The 14,582-nt window shown below is 50.6% G+C and overlaps 1 protein-coding gene across 5 annotated transcripts in view; it reads left to right on the top strand.

The window, feature by feature from the left end:
* Positions 1 to 14,582, top strand: part of Runx1 (RUNX family transcription factor 1) — a 228,483-nt gene that overhangs the window by 158,660 nt on the left and 55,241 nt on the right. For all 5 annotated transcript variants that reach the window (XM_046439090.2, XM_046439087.2, XM_046439089.2 and 2 more), the window contains one exon: positions 6,082 to 6,186. In XM_046439090.2, coding sequence (XP_046295046.1) covers positions 6,082 to 6,186 — 105 coding nt within the window. The remainder of the gene's footprint in view (positions 1 to 6,081; positions 6,187 to 14,582) is intronic.

The raw sequence follows: 14,582 nt of genomic DNA, 5'->3' as shown, positions 1-14,582 counted from the left end.
GGGGCACTTTGCACATGAGTGGAGATACACTGACAGCTGATTCAACTCAATTTTGAGAAACCAGGAGATTTGTACAAGTGAAGGATTTGTTTCCTGTTCACAAATTCTCAAATAAATCAGTTATGTAGTTTTACTGTCAGAAATAGTGTGAGGTAGGAAATGGCAGAGACGTGGTTGCATGAATTTTGTCAGGCTGTTCCTATGGAAAAGTAAGAAATAACTGAAAGTGCATTGTGAAATACTCCAAAATGCAGATTGCCACTGGAATCTAACGGTGCATTGATTTTAATACTTAATTGTGATCAAAATTAGACCTGGAGTAATCTTTAGTCTAAGGAGAAATCCCCCTGCACCCTTTCAGGATCTTTGGGGATTTCCCACATTTGCAAAGAGCTGACTTTGAGTCCTCCCTGGCTCTCTGTGGATGTTGAGTTCAAAGCCAGCCACAGAAGCTTAGCCAGGCTCTGAGCAGCTCAGTGAGACCCTGTCTCTAAATACAATGCAAAAAGGACTGTGGCTGTGGCTGGGTTCAATCCCTGGGACCCCCCACCAAAACAAAAAAAAAAAGTCTGTATTTTTTCCCTTCATTTCTCCTCTCCCACTCTCTTGGGTGCTTCCAGTTTGTGGGCACAAGCAGTTTCCTACAGAGATACACAAGTGTGTGAAAAATGTTAATATTGTGCTTCTTGAAGGGTGAGGTCCCACTCTCAGGGAAGACTGAGCCTTTGCCTGAGGCCTTCCTTTCCAGGACACAGGGCTAGTTTCAGATGCCCCCAGCACTGCCCTTGGAGGGAGAAGATGACTCACTCCAGGGAGAGTGACAGTCGCAGCCTGGCCCCTGCTGTGGTGTGGAGGGTCCTGCGTGGTGTGTGCGTGCGCGTGCCTGTGCAGCAGCAGAGGTATCCACGTTGCCCCCTGCTCGGGACTGGCCACTGCAGTGACCCCTGGAGTTTTTGCCTTGGTTTCCTCCTCACCTTGACGTTTTGGGGAGCAGAGTGCATATTTGCAGCAGTTCTGCGGTTTGACCACTTCCCAGACATGGTGAGAAGCGGGCTGCATGCAGACCTGGGGGGTCCAGCCCTGCCCTCTCAGTGCACAGTCGGCCACTGACTCCACCATTCAGCCTAGACCCGGGGCCTCCTGCAGCCCTGCCTTGGACAGCACGGCTGGGCAGCAAGTGTCCAGGAAGGCTCACCCCGTGACCTTCTTCCCAACTAAATAAAGCAGTTAGTATTTTGCCCTGCCATTTGGATGGACACACTGGCGTCGAGGGAGACAACACTTGTTGCCGTGGCCGGGCTTGTTTATGTAGCGGACCAGCCAGTCACAGTTGCACCTTATGAAGGCTGCCAGCTGGTGAGGCAGAAGTGAACTTGAACTTGAAGTTGGAGTTGAACTTGGGCCTGGTAGCAGCTCCGTCACCTGCTGGACACACAGGCACACATCCCATGTGCACGGCCGTTCATCCAGCTCTTCGACATGCCAGCTCCCCCAGCTCCAGGATTGTGAAATAACATTTGCTATGTCTTTAACAATTTTCCTGATGTTTTCTGAGAGCTTGCTCGGTGCCCTGCTTTCACATCCGTGTTCATTTTACCTGCATAACGAGGCTGAGATGGAAAGACCGTTGTCTTCCCTCTTACAGATGACAAAGCTGAGGCCCCAGAGAGGTGAGGTGACTGGCCCGAGGCCACACAGCTAGCAAGTGGCATTTCTGAACAAAGGTGGTTCAACTTGAGAGTCTGCACTATTAGCTGTCACCCTGTGTTCCTACCCCCATGGGTTGGAAAAGCAAGGGATTGTCTCTCTCGGCTTCCACACTTAAGTCAGGACAACCCTCCCCTGCCGCTTCTTTGCACTTTCTTATTCAGTCCTGCTGCTTCTCATTGTCCTCCTGGCGCACGCCTAGCCAGAAGGGCTGCTGCTGCTTTGGCCAGGCGTCTGTGAGCAGGAGAAGGAGGGTCTCCGTGTGTCCCGTTCCTTGGTGCCCGCGCTGCGGCTCCCATAGCTTGCCCCTCCAGCCACGGGCTCCCCCTTTCAGCAGCATCCGTGGGGCAGCCCTGGAGCCAAAGCCTCTGGCTGGTCTCGAGGCCTGGGAGCTGGGGACCGGGGCCCTGCTAGGTGGTGAGTAAGGACGTGGGCTCTCCCTGGGGCAGCCTGGCCCTCAGCCCCCCACCCTGCCCAGCGATCGGGGTGTTGTTTTGCAGCCAGCCTGGCCTCTGCCGCCCTTAGACTTCTTGCTATTCTGGCTGCAACTTGCTGAGAAAAACACTTGAGAGTCTCTCGCTGCCCACACCCACGCACTTGAAATACCAGGCCCGCAGGTCGCTTTAATGAGGGAATTTGGCTAATGACAGGTGTGCTCCGGGGGGGCAGCGCCCACTTCTGCAGGTGCTGGCCAAGAAGGGCTGCATCTCGGCAGCCGGGGGCCGGTGGGCGGAGCACGGGCTTCGGGCAGCCATGCCCAGTGGCTACCTGGAGCCCATTGTCAAGGGCATGCGGGGTCTGGCCCCAGGAAGACACAGGAAGAGGAAGGCAGGGCTTTCACCCCAGAGAAACACCAGTCGCCTGTGAGAAGACAGTCACCCCGTCTGCGAGATAATGAGCAGATGTCCTCGTACCTACTCAGCTGCAGACAGAGGCCGTGGTGCCGAGGACTACAGGTCACCTGCTGGGTGGACCAGACCCCTCGCAGAGAGGATCCACGCGGCAGCCTTGCTGGGCGGACTCCCTGTGACTGCACTTAGGATGGCGGCACAGAATGTGAGACTTAGGATGGCGAGCAGTGATTTGGCAGACCCCCACTTTGGTTGAATGTCCCTCCTCGGGAGGCTGGTCCGCGGCTACCCAGGGCTCCTCAGAAGGGCTCAGCAGCTGGAAGCCCAAATGCAGCCCCAAAGAACCTGCTTTTCAACCCTAACCCAGGTTCACAGTCTTCCAGGTTCACAGGACAGTTTATGTACATTAGTCACAGGAACAATCCTCCATTTTTGGAACAGCGGTAGAGTACCATGAGTTTGGATTCCTTGTCCTGGTTTGCAATTGGAGATTTATGACAACGGCAACAATAACACAAAGAACAGTGAGAGTAAATCTTGGGGACTCTGCTCTATGTAGGAGCTGTGTGAATTTGAGAAAATTACCTAACTTCTCTGAGTCTTAGCTTGGCTATCTGTTAATTAAAGGTAGTAAAGTCTATCTTGTTTATTTCACGAGGTTATTGTGAATACCAAATAAAATGCTTTATGGGCGAGTGTTGAAAAGTTGTAAGCTCTACCCAGACCTAAAAATGCCAATGTGATGAGCACGTTCTTTGATGTCATTTAGGAAATCGTGGATAGGACAGCCATGGGAGGACCAGGGTAGGAGCAAGACTGTGCAGAGGGCAAAACGAACCCTTAGGACAGTTGCTGCTGTGTTGAACAGCGTCCCTAAAAATTCACATCTGCCTGCAATCTCAAAATAGTCTCATTTAGAAACAGTGACTTCACAGGCGTCATCCAGTTCAGGTGAGGTGTGCTGGCCTGGGCAGGCCCCAAGTCCATGACTGCCGTCCTGACCAGGAGAGGGAGATGGGCCACAGCCACGTGAAGGGGAGCAGGGATTGCCAAGCAGTGCTGGCAGCCACCAGCAGCCAGGAGGAGGCAGGAAGGTCCCCCAGCGCCTTGGAGGGGTGCGCGGCCCTGCCCACGCCGTGGCTTTCCACGGGCCCCCAGAGCTGTGGGCCATACGCACAGGTGGTTTTAAGCCACCCGTTTGTGGCAGCTCATCATGGCAGCCCTGGGGAATGGACTCGGCGTTTTTAGGAAGCCTGTGAAGTGCCAGCGCCATCGGTGACAGAGGAAGCAGTCGCCGTGTCTGGGGCCTCTGGGTGGCGATTGGAGAGTGTGACGTCTGCATGTCACATGGCGCCCCCCAGCCTCCTGGCTCAGCAGGTCGGGGAGCTGAGATCTGGGGAGCTGGGATGGGCTGGGCAGGCGCCCGGCCTCCCGGAGGGAGCCGACTGCCCCGTCTCCCTCCAGCACCCGAGGCCTTCTCAGGACTGGGAAGTGTCACTGCCATTGCTGGTGCCCCATCCCTCTCCCTGGCAGCCCCTCCCACACCCCCCTTTCCCAGTTCTCTTGGAGTGGCGCCTGCCGGGTACACAGCGTGCGTGGTCCCTGTCCTCGAGGAGCCAGGCCCTGGGTAAAGGAAGGGGAGAGGGCTTATAAGCTGTCGAAACACCGCAGAGCACACTGCCCTCCGCAGGGGAGGCCACCTGGAGCGCTGGCAGCCAGTGCCAGCGGTCTCCAAAGGCAGGGGTTCTCAAGCAGCCACTCCTGAGTGGCTGGGCATGTGGCAGGGTGACAGAGACCCCTCGGGCCCTACAATGGGGAAGATTCTAGAAGCTGGCTCTGAGAGTGCATCTTGATGATATAGTTGTGAAGTTCATGGGTTCTTGATGAGGAGGGACAGACTGACCATGGGGCCTGGAGGAAGAGTCTTCCCCAGTAGGGGGTCGCGGGGGTGCCGCTGCTGCCCCCTGATGTCTTTTCAGCCAGCAGCGACCAAGCGAGGGGCCTCCGTGCCACCGCCATCCTGCGCCCCCTGGCCGGCCCACCAGAGCCTCTGCCCTCTGTTCCTCCAGAGCTGCTGGATGCCAGGGCAGGACACCATCTGGAGTGTCACCCGTCACATCTGTCTGATGGTGGCGAGGCTCTAAAGCTCGACAGGACTCTCCCAAAGGAGAAGCAGCTGGGGCCAGGGGGGACAGCGTCTCCTGGCCACCTTGCGGTGGCCCACAGGGTCTTTTGAGGCAAAACAGGTGCCATCCTCCCACCTCACGTGCGGGGTCAGGAGGTGGATCCATGTCCTTGGGGAACGTTAGGTGGAGGCGCCTCCTGAGGGGTCCCTGGCTCGCGGTGGCCCTGGAGCAGTTTTCCGTGGCCTCCCCTTCTATGGAAACAAGCGTGACAACTGGAAATATCCCCACTTCCTAACGTCAGGGAGGAAGATGAGCGGAGTTTTAAAATGATGCATGACTTGGGGGATGGGCATGGCTTGTTTTCCTTTCATTTATTTTGGGTCCTGTTTCTGCTGCACGATTAAGAGAAATTGTGCTAACTAAAGAACTGCACTTAGATATGGGTTCAAATGTTAGACTCTGGGCAACAGAGAAGACACACAACACACACACACACACACACACACCTCTGAACGCCTGTAACGGTCTCTGTTTTCATGGTTTGGCTGACATGAGCTCCTTCGTCCTCCCTGGAACCCTAGAAGGTAGAAGTTTTGTGTACCCACCTTCCAGGCAAGCACACTGAGGCCCAAAGCTGTGTAGGCCTGAGGACTTGCCATAGGTCCAGCAGAGTTCACACCCAGAATCCATCCCCCACGTCACTTGTCCGGGAAGAACTGTGTTTAAACACAGGCAGTGAAGGTGCGCTCACCTTTCCTAAGCGCAGGTAAAGCGTGTGCAAGGCTGTCCACCTGTGTATCTAAGCTAGTGCTTACTGCTCCTTGGTCTGTCGGTTACGTATCCTTAAGCTCATTTGCTGGCCATGAATTTCATTCTAGACAATCCCATGAGTGTCCCTGATAACTTTGGGTATTTACAAATAATATCTAAAGCCAACCAGCAATTAATATCTAAAAAGACCGAGTAATTCTAACTGAGCATATCCTCAGATTTAGAAATTCTGTCTTTTCTAATCCTGAGATGTGCAAAAAGAGGGAAAGATGCAGTTCCTTCTGTTCCTCTTCGCCCTGATTTTATAAATAATTGGGGCGGGCGATGGGTGGAGATGAGGGACAGGGACGGAGAGCTGCCAGTCCGACCCTGTGATCCCTGGAGCCTCACCCTGGAGCCTGTTTGCTGGCTGGTGAGCAACGGAAAGTCCTGTAGCTGCACCTGGACCGATACCAGAGGTGTGCATCCCAGACACAGCAAAGCAGACCCGCCTGGGGACCCTAGCCTGGCCTGAAGCGCCCGCCTCTCCCCTCGAGAGCTGGAGAGCATTAATGAATCATCAGTTACCCCACAGACGTATTCGGGCCACCCCCTCATTCTTTTCATTCTGTTTTGTGTCCCAACAGGGAAGAGCTTCACTCTGACCATCACCGTGTTCACAAACCCACCGCAAGTAGCCACCTACCACAGAGCCATCAAAATCACAGTGGATGGACCCCGAGAACCCCGAAGTAAGTGGGCCCCCTTGGGGTCGGTACACTCTCTGGCCTGGTACATTCAGGAACCCACTGTGTCTCACAGTCTGTGGCTTCACCACCCAGGGAGATGTCAGGGCCCTGCAGAGAGAAGGAATTTCATGGTCAACACATTCACTTCTGATGTTGTCTCTGGGCACTGGGCTGTTTTTGAATCATGCTTTTAGAGGTCAAAAGGAAATTTAGCTGACTCAAGTGCACGTTGGAACCATTTTAGAGCTGAATGAGACTAAGGACAAGTTCCTCAACAGTAAGTGAAGTTCAGTATTATCAGAAACAAACAATGAATAGAAGATTGGTCAGGTACAGGGTAGACCAAAAAAAAAAAAAAAAGACCTGAGGGTCAAAGTAGACCAAAGGGACTGACCACCATCCATGCCAGTTTTCATTAATTTGTTAAAGCCAAAGATGAAAACTCTGAAAATGAGCCTCTTCTTTTTTCTGGCATAGATGAAAATCCCACTACAGGATTGTTTAAAATAGAGAATAGGAGGGTAGAGGAGTGCCTGGGGGAAACCAGTAAATATAGAAGATGGTACCAAAAAATAGCTCCTGTGAGGAAAGCTTTTAAAAAAGGAGTGGGGTTGTTTAGTCTGCAGAAAAGATTTCTTCACAGTGACTTAATGACTATCTTTGAGTAAACACAGAGTAACACTCTCTTCCCGAGCCACACCCTGCCCCAGGACCTAAGACTAGGCCATGGGTCTGTGTCTGTGGGCCGACTGGAGCCCTGGCTCAGCCCCTGCACGTCCCAAGCCATACCAGGTCCCTGGCGTGACATTAATACCCTCTTCTCAGAGTTGGGGATATCGAGAAGTGGGACTGCCTCCTGTCCCCAGAGGCTGCGATGCAGGAGGCCGGGGGGGTGGGCAGAATGGTTGAGAGTCTGGGCTCCGGGGTGAAGTGCTTCTGCCTTCGGCAGGTCTCAGAGCCTCTCTGAACCTGTTTCCTCATCTGCAAAATGGGGAGGAGAGTGAGCGTGCCTTTGTCAGAGCACATGAAATGATGTGCCTGGTGCAGAGAAAGGGCTTGGGAAATACAAGGGACCCCAGAGGGGCTTCTCTGCTCTAGCCCTTCACAGCCCCCTGGGGGGACCACCGCAGTGTGGTGGCCTTCCCTGCAGTCCTGGCCACACCCCATGCCCCGTTAGACCATTCCCCTGCCTAACCCCTCCTTCCCCTGTCCTGAGTGGTGGAGCCTGCAGAGAGCCCAGCCCCCAGGGACGGCCCCCGGCTCCAGCACAGGTCCCCTCCCCTCCACTTCTGACCTCTGTTTTCCCTGGAGGGTCTCTTGGCCTTTCTCTTGAAGCCCATAGAGTCTGCCTGGCCTTGCCCAGACTCGGGGAACCCTAGGGCTGACAACACCCCTGATTCCACTGTGTATGTAAACAGCAGACCAAAGTTGGGGGACCATATAGTTGTCACACAACCCAGGAACCACTGTGGCACGTCCCAGGTTTCCAGAGTAGGAGTGGCTAGCTGAAGACCAATAGGGACCCTGCATTACATGTGACAACACCAAAGGGCCAGGCTGTCCACAGAGGACCACAGAGGAAGCAGGCCTGCAGCAGGCAAGGAGTGGGGCTGGAGGAAACTGCGGTGAGCAGACTCAGGAAGGCCATTCAGGGGCTGTGGACCCGCTGATGCTGGCCTGGTCTAGGCACTCGCACTGGGAACCCCTGATGTGCCCTCTACGCCTGTTACTCTCTCATGCATAAAAAGGCTGGTTTTACCCCACTGCCAGCATTTCCTGTTACATTTCCTGCAAAGACCTGATGAAGTCGTTCAACTTCAGCAAACAGAGAGTGGCTGCTCCGACTTTTAAGAATTGGCAGTCAGAAGGGAAAAATACATCTCCGTATTGTAACGGGCCGCCTGCATTACAGTTTACGCAGCCCCTGCTGTTTTATAACTTAAGGACAGTGTAGGAGAAGGGCCGTTTGAACAGGCAGAAGAGATCTGCTCCAGAGAGGCACCAATTTGTGCACAGTCTTTCCTGCCAAATGGAATTTGGGGTCTAGAGAAAAATTAAATGGGTGGAAATAAGGATAAGTAAGATATAAAGAGATGTTTTAGCCCCAGGTAGACAGGCTCAAATTTCACATGAGAGTTCTATTAAAAAAGCCAAATGCAAACAGACTCCCAGGGCAACTTGGGAGACACTGACTTTTCTCTGTGCCCTGTAGAGCCAGAGCCGGCTGGCTGTCTGCTGGTTCTCATGAGCCTCTTGTGCTTCCTGGTTGAACATCTTGATTCAGGGAGGGGGCTGCTTCTTGGATGGAGTTCCACTCACAGTGGCTTTGAATGTAATGGGCAGGGAGGACCCTGCGTGAGCCTTGGAGCCTGAGTTGGTGTCAGGTCTCTGGATTACTAAGACCACTCCATCTCCTCCAGGATGATGAGTGTGAATTCTGTGCCATTCTAGCAGAACAGCCTTGCCATCATGCACCAGGTTGAATAGTGTTGCAAAGTTCTCTTGTTCCTCGAAATCACAGACTCTGGGAGCTAGAAGGGATGTTAGGGAGCCACCAAGATAAACACTCAAAGCTAAGGGCATGCAGCCCCAGAGAAATGCTGTGATCAGCCTCAGCCTAAAAGAAATGGTGCTGAGTCAGAATTAGAACAGGAGCCCTGACACTAACCTTGGACTCTTAGCCATCAGTCCTCGGGTTCATTCCACATCCCCAGGACAGTCTCAGACATCATCTTTCTCTCTCTTTTTTTTTTTTTTTTGCAGGGGGGATGGTGGTACTAGGGATTGAATTCGGAGCACCCCAACCACTGAGCCACATCCCCAGCCCTATTTTGTATTTTATTTAGATACAGGGTCTCACTGAGTTGCTTAGCACCTAGCTTTTGCTGAGGCTGGCTTTGAACTCACGATCCCTCTTGCTTCAGCCTCCCGGGCCAATGGGATACAGGCATGTGCCACTGCATCTGGTTCGCATATCATCTCTTAGGAATGCCCCTGATCCTGGCATCCTCACCCTTGAACTGAGCAAGTGGCTAATATGAATTTTCAATTGGTCCTGGACCTGAGGTTGTCTAGAAAGGTAGCCTCAGAGCCTTCAGTTTGCAGGGTTTGTGCAAAAGTCCCAAGGGAAGGCTCCCCTTGCTCACCTGCCATCCAGGTAACTGAGTCAAGGACAAAGCATGGAGAAGGGCGCACAGTCAATCTGTTGGACACACTGCTGGGTGACTAGATGCGTCCCTCCCCTCGCATGGTTTTCGGTGGTGACGCTGTAGTACAAGGTGTATTCCAAAGAAAATTGGAAGTGGTTTCCATTTCACGTGGTGACTTGTTTTTTTACAGTAACTGGTCTGCCACTGAATAAGTCCAAAACATGTTTTCAACGCATTCCATGGGATTTTTCCCCCCACATCTCAGAGCAATATAGAAATGAGTAATTATTGAAAAACTGAATTTATTATGGAGAAAAAGCACCATCAGCTAACGGGTTCTTATAAGAGGAGTTTCCCGTGGGTGGGTGGGACTCTCGGGGCCTCATTAATGTATGGACAGATAAGTTAAGCACAAAAGATACAGCAAAAGGGTTTTTCAGGAAGAGGATATAGAAGAGTAATTTTCTGTAGTCTTCCTATTTCTGGGATCCAGTGGGAAAGCTTCAGCTTTCTCTGCCGAGTCTGCAGTTAGTGACTCTGTGTTCGTGATGAGAGGCCAGAGGACATTCTCTGCAGGTATTTCACAAATAATCTGAACGCATGGTGTGGTTCCCTGAGATGGAGGAGATGTTCCGCTGGGGGGAGGTTAAGGAGAGCGAATGATTGGGGCGCCGAGGGGCCCGCAGGGGGCCACCCTGGTGTGGTCTGGGCAGCCGTCACCTGTCTGGTCAGATATCTGTTACATCTGGAACACTGAGAAACATTATTGAAACTCTCAAGAGGTCACTGAAGCAAGCACTGGCCATTTCTGGGGGTACCTACACCCTGGGGTAAAGGAGACCTTCACAGTGACTGCGCTCTGTGGGAGCTCTTGAGAGTCACGCGAACAGATAGCAAGGCGGAGCCATTCCTTAAAACTTTGGAGAACTTTCCAGAGTGTCCATCTTGCTGATTAGTCTTTTGTTATAGAGAGTTTTCATTAAAATAGGTCTTAGCCCCGTGCTGTCCAGTGACGTTTTTAAGTACTTTACTGAGATGATATCGTGCACATAATCTCTGACTTGAAAAGGAAATGGCAAACCTATTATCTGTGTCATTCTGCATCTACCTGCCCGTGAAGTAGGATCTTTAGAGATGCCGAGTGTGTTGTGAAGTGGCTATGGACTTAAAACACTAGAGACAGGCAGAAAACTGTGGGGCGAGTGTGTTTATGGACTGTTCTCGTGATTGGGTAACATACAGTACTTCTTCCAAATATTATTTTCTCTCAAAAATAAAATCAGTTACAATAACAGCTAATATTAGACAGTGTTAATTATTTGCCCAACACTGTTCAGAGTACTCCATGCATATCGATGTGTGGAATCTTTGGAAGAATAGATAAGGAAATTAAAACAGAAAGAAATTGAGGACCTTGCTGAGGTCCAACTAATAAGCCAGAAACGAAACTGAGAAGTGCAGACTCTGGAATCCACAGATGCCCTTGATCGTCCTGAAGGACTGTGCGGATTATTTCTTGAGCTTCACTGTGTGGTAATTCCTGTGTTTTTTATTAGACCTGCCAATACAGGTCTGGTTCACATACGGTTTTCTTCACGGATATAGAACCCTGCCACTTTGCAGTTTTTACTTTGTGAGGAAGGAATTGGTGTCTTCTTCCAGGTGGGGCTGGAGTGACATGCACCCCAGAGGAGCCCCTAACACACAGACGCTGCCACCGTGGTCACATGTGCTGGTTGATGCTGCATGTCACCTAGCTCTGCTTGGGGACGCGCATTAGTGGGGACCTAACCCAGAGCAGCACATAGCATGGACCCTGCGGTGGGCACCCTGGAAAGAAGAAGGCAAGGCACATGACCAGCAGGGCCGCCTTCTCCCTTTAGCGCAGGGCTTGGTGGAAGGCACGCGTGTGCACGCCGTCCTGCCAGCACAGAGAGCCCGTCCGCTCTCTGCTTCCAGCTGGTTATCAAAGTGTCCGGCGGGTTCATCCTGCCATCTCAGGATTCACACCTGCACCGCTCACCGGGAGTCTCCTGGGTGTGAACGGGGGTCTGCTCACTCCTTCTTCAATCAGATTTGGACATCAGTTCTTTCTAGATGAGATCTTGATCCACCAAGGAAAAAGGAAATACTTCTTCATCCCTGTCTCCTAAATATGAAGTAGGAGAAGGACGGAGGGTCCCTGAGGAGGAACCAGCTGGGCCTGCTCCCCTCCCTCCACCCACTCTGAAAGGTTTCTGGGGGACCTTGCCCTGGTACTTCAGTTTCTACTGTGCTAGCTCCCCAACTACCTGAAGGCTCAGCAAAAGCAGTTTTCAAGACATTAATAATAATCATGCCTAAGTGTTTCCCACGAATTTTAGGATCTCTTCCTGTTCATTCTTTTGGTGGTATCAAATTGGACCAAAAAAGAGTTTGATTCCTGTGGAGGTCTGAAAGGACCCCAGGGGCAAATGGATCTGTGAGAAGACCCTGAAGGGAATCTGTTTCTGCCCCCAGTAGTTTGGGGACCACTCATCTTATACAGAAGCCACCAAGATTATTTTAGGTGACATTTGTATTATTATGAGAAGGAAGAAAAACAATTCCTTCCAGGTCCCAGGAAGAACCCAAAGAAATGCTCTAGGTGCCCTCTCAGTCTATAGTGCAGGCAGAGAGCGGAGAAAGAAGATGTGAAATGAAACGTGAACCATTCCTGTGATACCAGTTTCCATTCTTTCCACCTGATCATGGGAAAACTATATCATACTTTGAATGGCAGACCAGGGAAGTTGAGATCTAAGCTAACATTGCAGTCCATGTTAGAATTTATTATGATGTGTTAAAAGAAAAAGAAAAAAAAATCCTGTCTACGTTTAGGCTTCCGTTCCTTAATCTTAAAATGCTTAAAAATATTTCTGGATGCTGAACCCCGGGGACCTGGGTTTTCACATGGCGCCACCAGACCTGTGGGTGTGAACTTAGGCAATTATCTTAAGTACTTTAGTCCTCTTTTTCCTCTTTGGTCAAACCAGGCAATGGGACGAGATAATCTCTAAATTAGTTCTCAAAAGGGGTAACAAAATATTGTCAACAAAATAGTCATGGATTCCCACAAACTGGGCCCCTTTCAGGGCACAGCCTCTAAGCCCTCTTCCCTGAGCAGTGTCAACCTGCGTCACATCAGGCAAACCCCAACACACCCACGCCGTACCTCAGGTATCACTTTTTGCTGTACATTTTTGAAAGGGCTTTGTGATTTGTTTTTGAAATTTTCTGGCAAGAGTCATTCATTTAATTTCCTGTGGCCCTGATTTCTCCACCAACAAGGGATTATGACCAGGGGTTGAGATTCCCGTGTTCTCACTTGCTGACTCTGGGGGGCCAGCTCCGGGTGAGATCTGGTCCAACCGAGCCTTTGTACAACAGTGACGGTGGCCATAATGTCTTGAGGCTGAGAAGCTCAAGGCCACAGCCTCTGTGGGCTGCCTACAGCCCTATCTGGCACACCATAAGTGTTCAGAAGAGGTCAGCTGTTGTTTATGTTTAGTCTTAGAATCCTTTTGGAAATGAGAAAACTCTAAACAAAAAAAGATCTATGAATCCTAGATTTAAAAATGTGTGAAGTTGCTACAATGTTGTATTTTTTAACATTTAATTAAACATTTATAAATCTTATTTTTTTTGTTTTATTTTTTGTTTTGTATTTAGACCCAGTAAGATTTCTTTTCTTGTGTATATATGGGCCCTTGAAACTCTCTGGGTACTATTTCTAAGTCCCTAATGGGTAAAATAGACTTGCCCCCAGATGTGGCACTTTGTGAAGAATTCAGGGGAAAAATCATGTCTGAGTAGCATCAAAAGTGGGTATTTGAAATCAAACATGTGAATCCTTTTCCATATGCATATGATCCTGCTGGAGAAGCCTTCCTTCCTCACTGCTGCATGCAAACGCAGGGTTCTTAGGGAGGTCCTCCCCTGGTGACCTCAGGATGGATTCCAGAACCCATCCAGATGCCGAAATCCGAGGATGCTGGAGTTCCTTATATAAATGGCCTAGTATGTGCATATAACACATACTAGAGTGTAAAGTGTAAGAACCTTCTTACACTCTCCTGGTCTGCTCCATTTATATCCAGATTATTATAGAGCCTTAACAATGTCAGTGCTATCTAAATAGACGTGATGCTGTATTGCTTAGGGAATAATGAGAAGGAAAAAAAGTCTGCACATGTTCAATACAGATGTGATTCCCCGCCCCCCAAATATTTTCAGTCCAAATTGGTTGAATCCACAGATGCCGCACTCACAGACACGGAGGGGCAACTGTGCTAGGCCAGTGCAGCGCGTCTTCCCACCGTGCCTGAGACCTCCAGCCACACACGGCTAAGCTGTGCAGGCATAGAAACACGGTTAGCCACCCTTTGGGTTCCTAAAGCAATGCACATGCTGCAGCCCCTTTCTTTCATGCACAGCAGCTGTGTCTGCTGCCTGTGACCTCTGGGTCCCATCCCTCCAGGGGTGGGCAGGCTCCTTTACTGTGTAGAGGTGGGTGGACCCACAGCTTGCTGATGGATTGTGATTGGCAGTCACAGCTTCATAGCATATGTGTCTGCTTCTCTGCTTTTGGATGGAGTTTTGAATTTGGTTCATCCCCTAGACACTTTGCATTTTCCATTTTGAAAATATTTTAAAGTTTTCCCCAAGGCTTGTATTTTTTCTTATAAGCCAGCTAGCTATGAAAGACCTTAGTAAGGAGTTGATCCACTGGGTCTCTTTAGAGCTCTACCATTACTGTCCATGCGCGTGTGCACGCGCGCACACACACACACACACACACACTCCAGAAGCTTTACTTAAATAAGGTGAACCTACATCCTTATCTGTGTTTAAGTTCATCTGAGCTAATTTGCAATTTTTGAGTTCCCCTGTTCTTTCTATGTGTTTCCTATAAAAAAATTCTTTGGCGGGACTCAGTGGTGCACACCTATAATCCCAGTGACTTGGGAGGCTGAGGGCAGGAGGATTTCAAGTTTAAAGCCAGTCTCAGCAGCTTAGAGAGGCCCAAAAGCAACTTAGTGAGACCCTGTCTCAAAAAGGGCTGGGGTTGTAAACCAGTGGTTAAGTGCCCCTGGGTTCAAATAAATAGTACCAAACAAACAAAAACCATTCTTTCAGGAGGTTTGCTTTTGGCTGTGAAAGTTTGAAATGTTGCATCAGGGAAGGGAATCATCAGGTGTCACCTGCTCGTGTGTGCTAAGCTGGCTTGTC

This window comes from Marmota monax, unplaced genomic scaffold (assembly GCF_021218885.2).
Source record: "Marmota monax isolate L192 unplaced genomic scaffold, Marmota_monax_Labrador192_F-V1.1 WCK01_AAM20220418_F8-fsc00125, whole genome shotgun sequence".
Lineage (NCBI taxonomy): Eukaryota > Metazoa > Chordata > Mammalia > Rodentia > Sciuridae > Marmota > Marmota monax.
The sequence above is the reverse complement of the archived record's forward strand: the minus strand, read 5'-3'. Positions and strand labels throughout refer to the sequence as shown.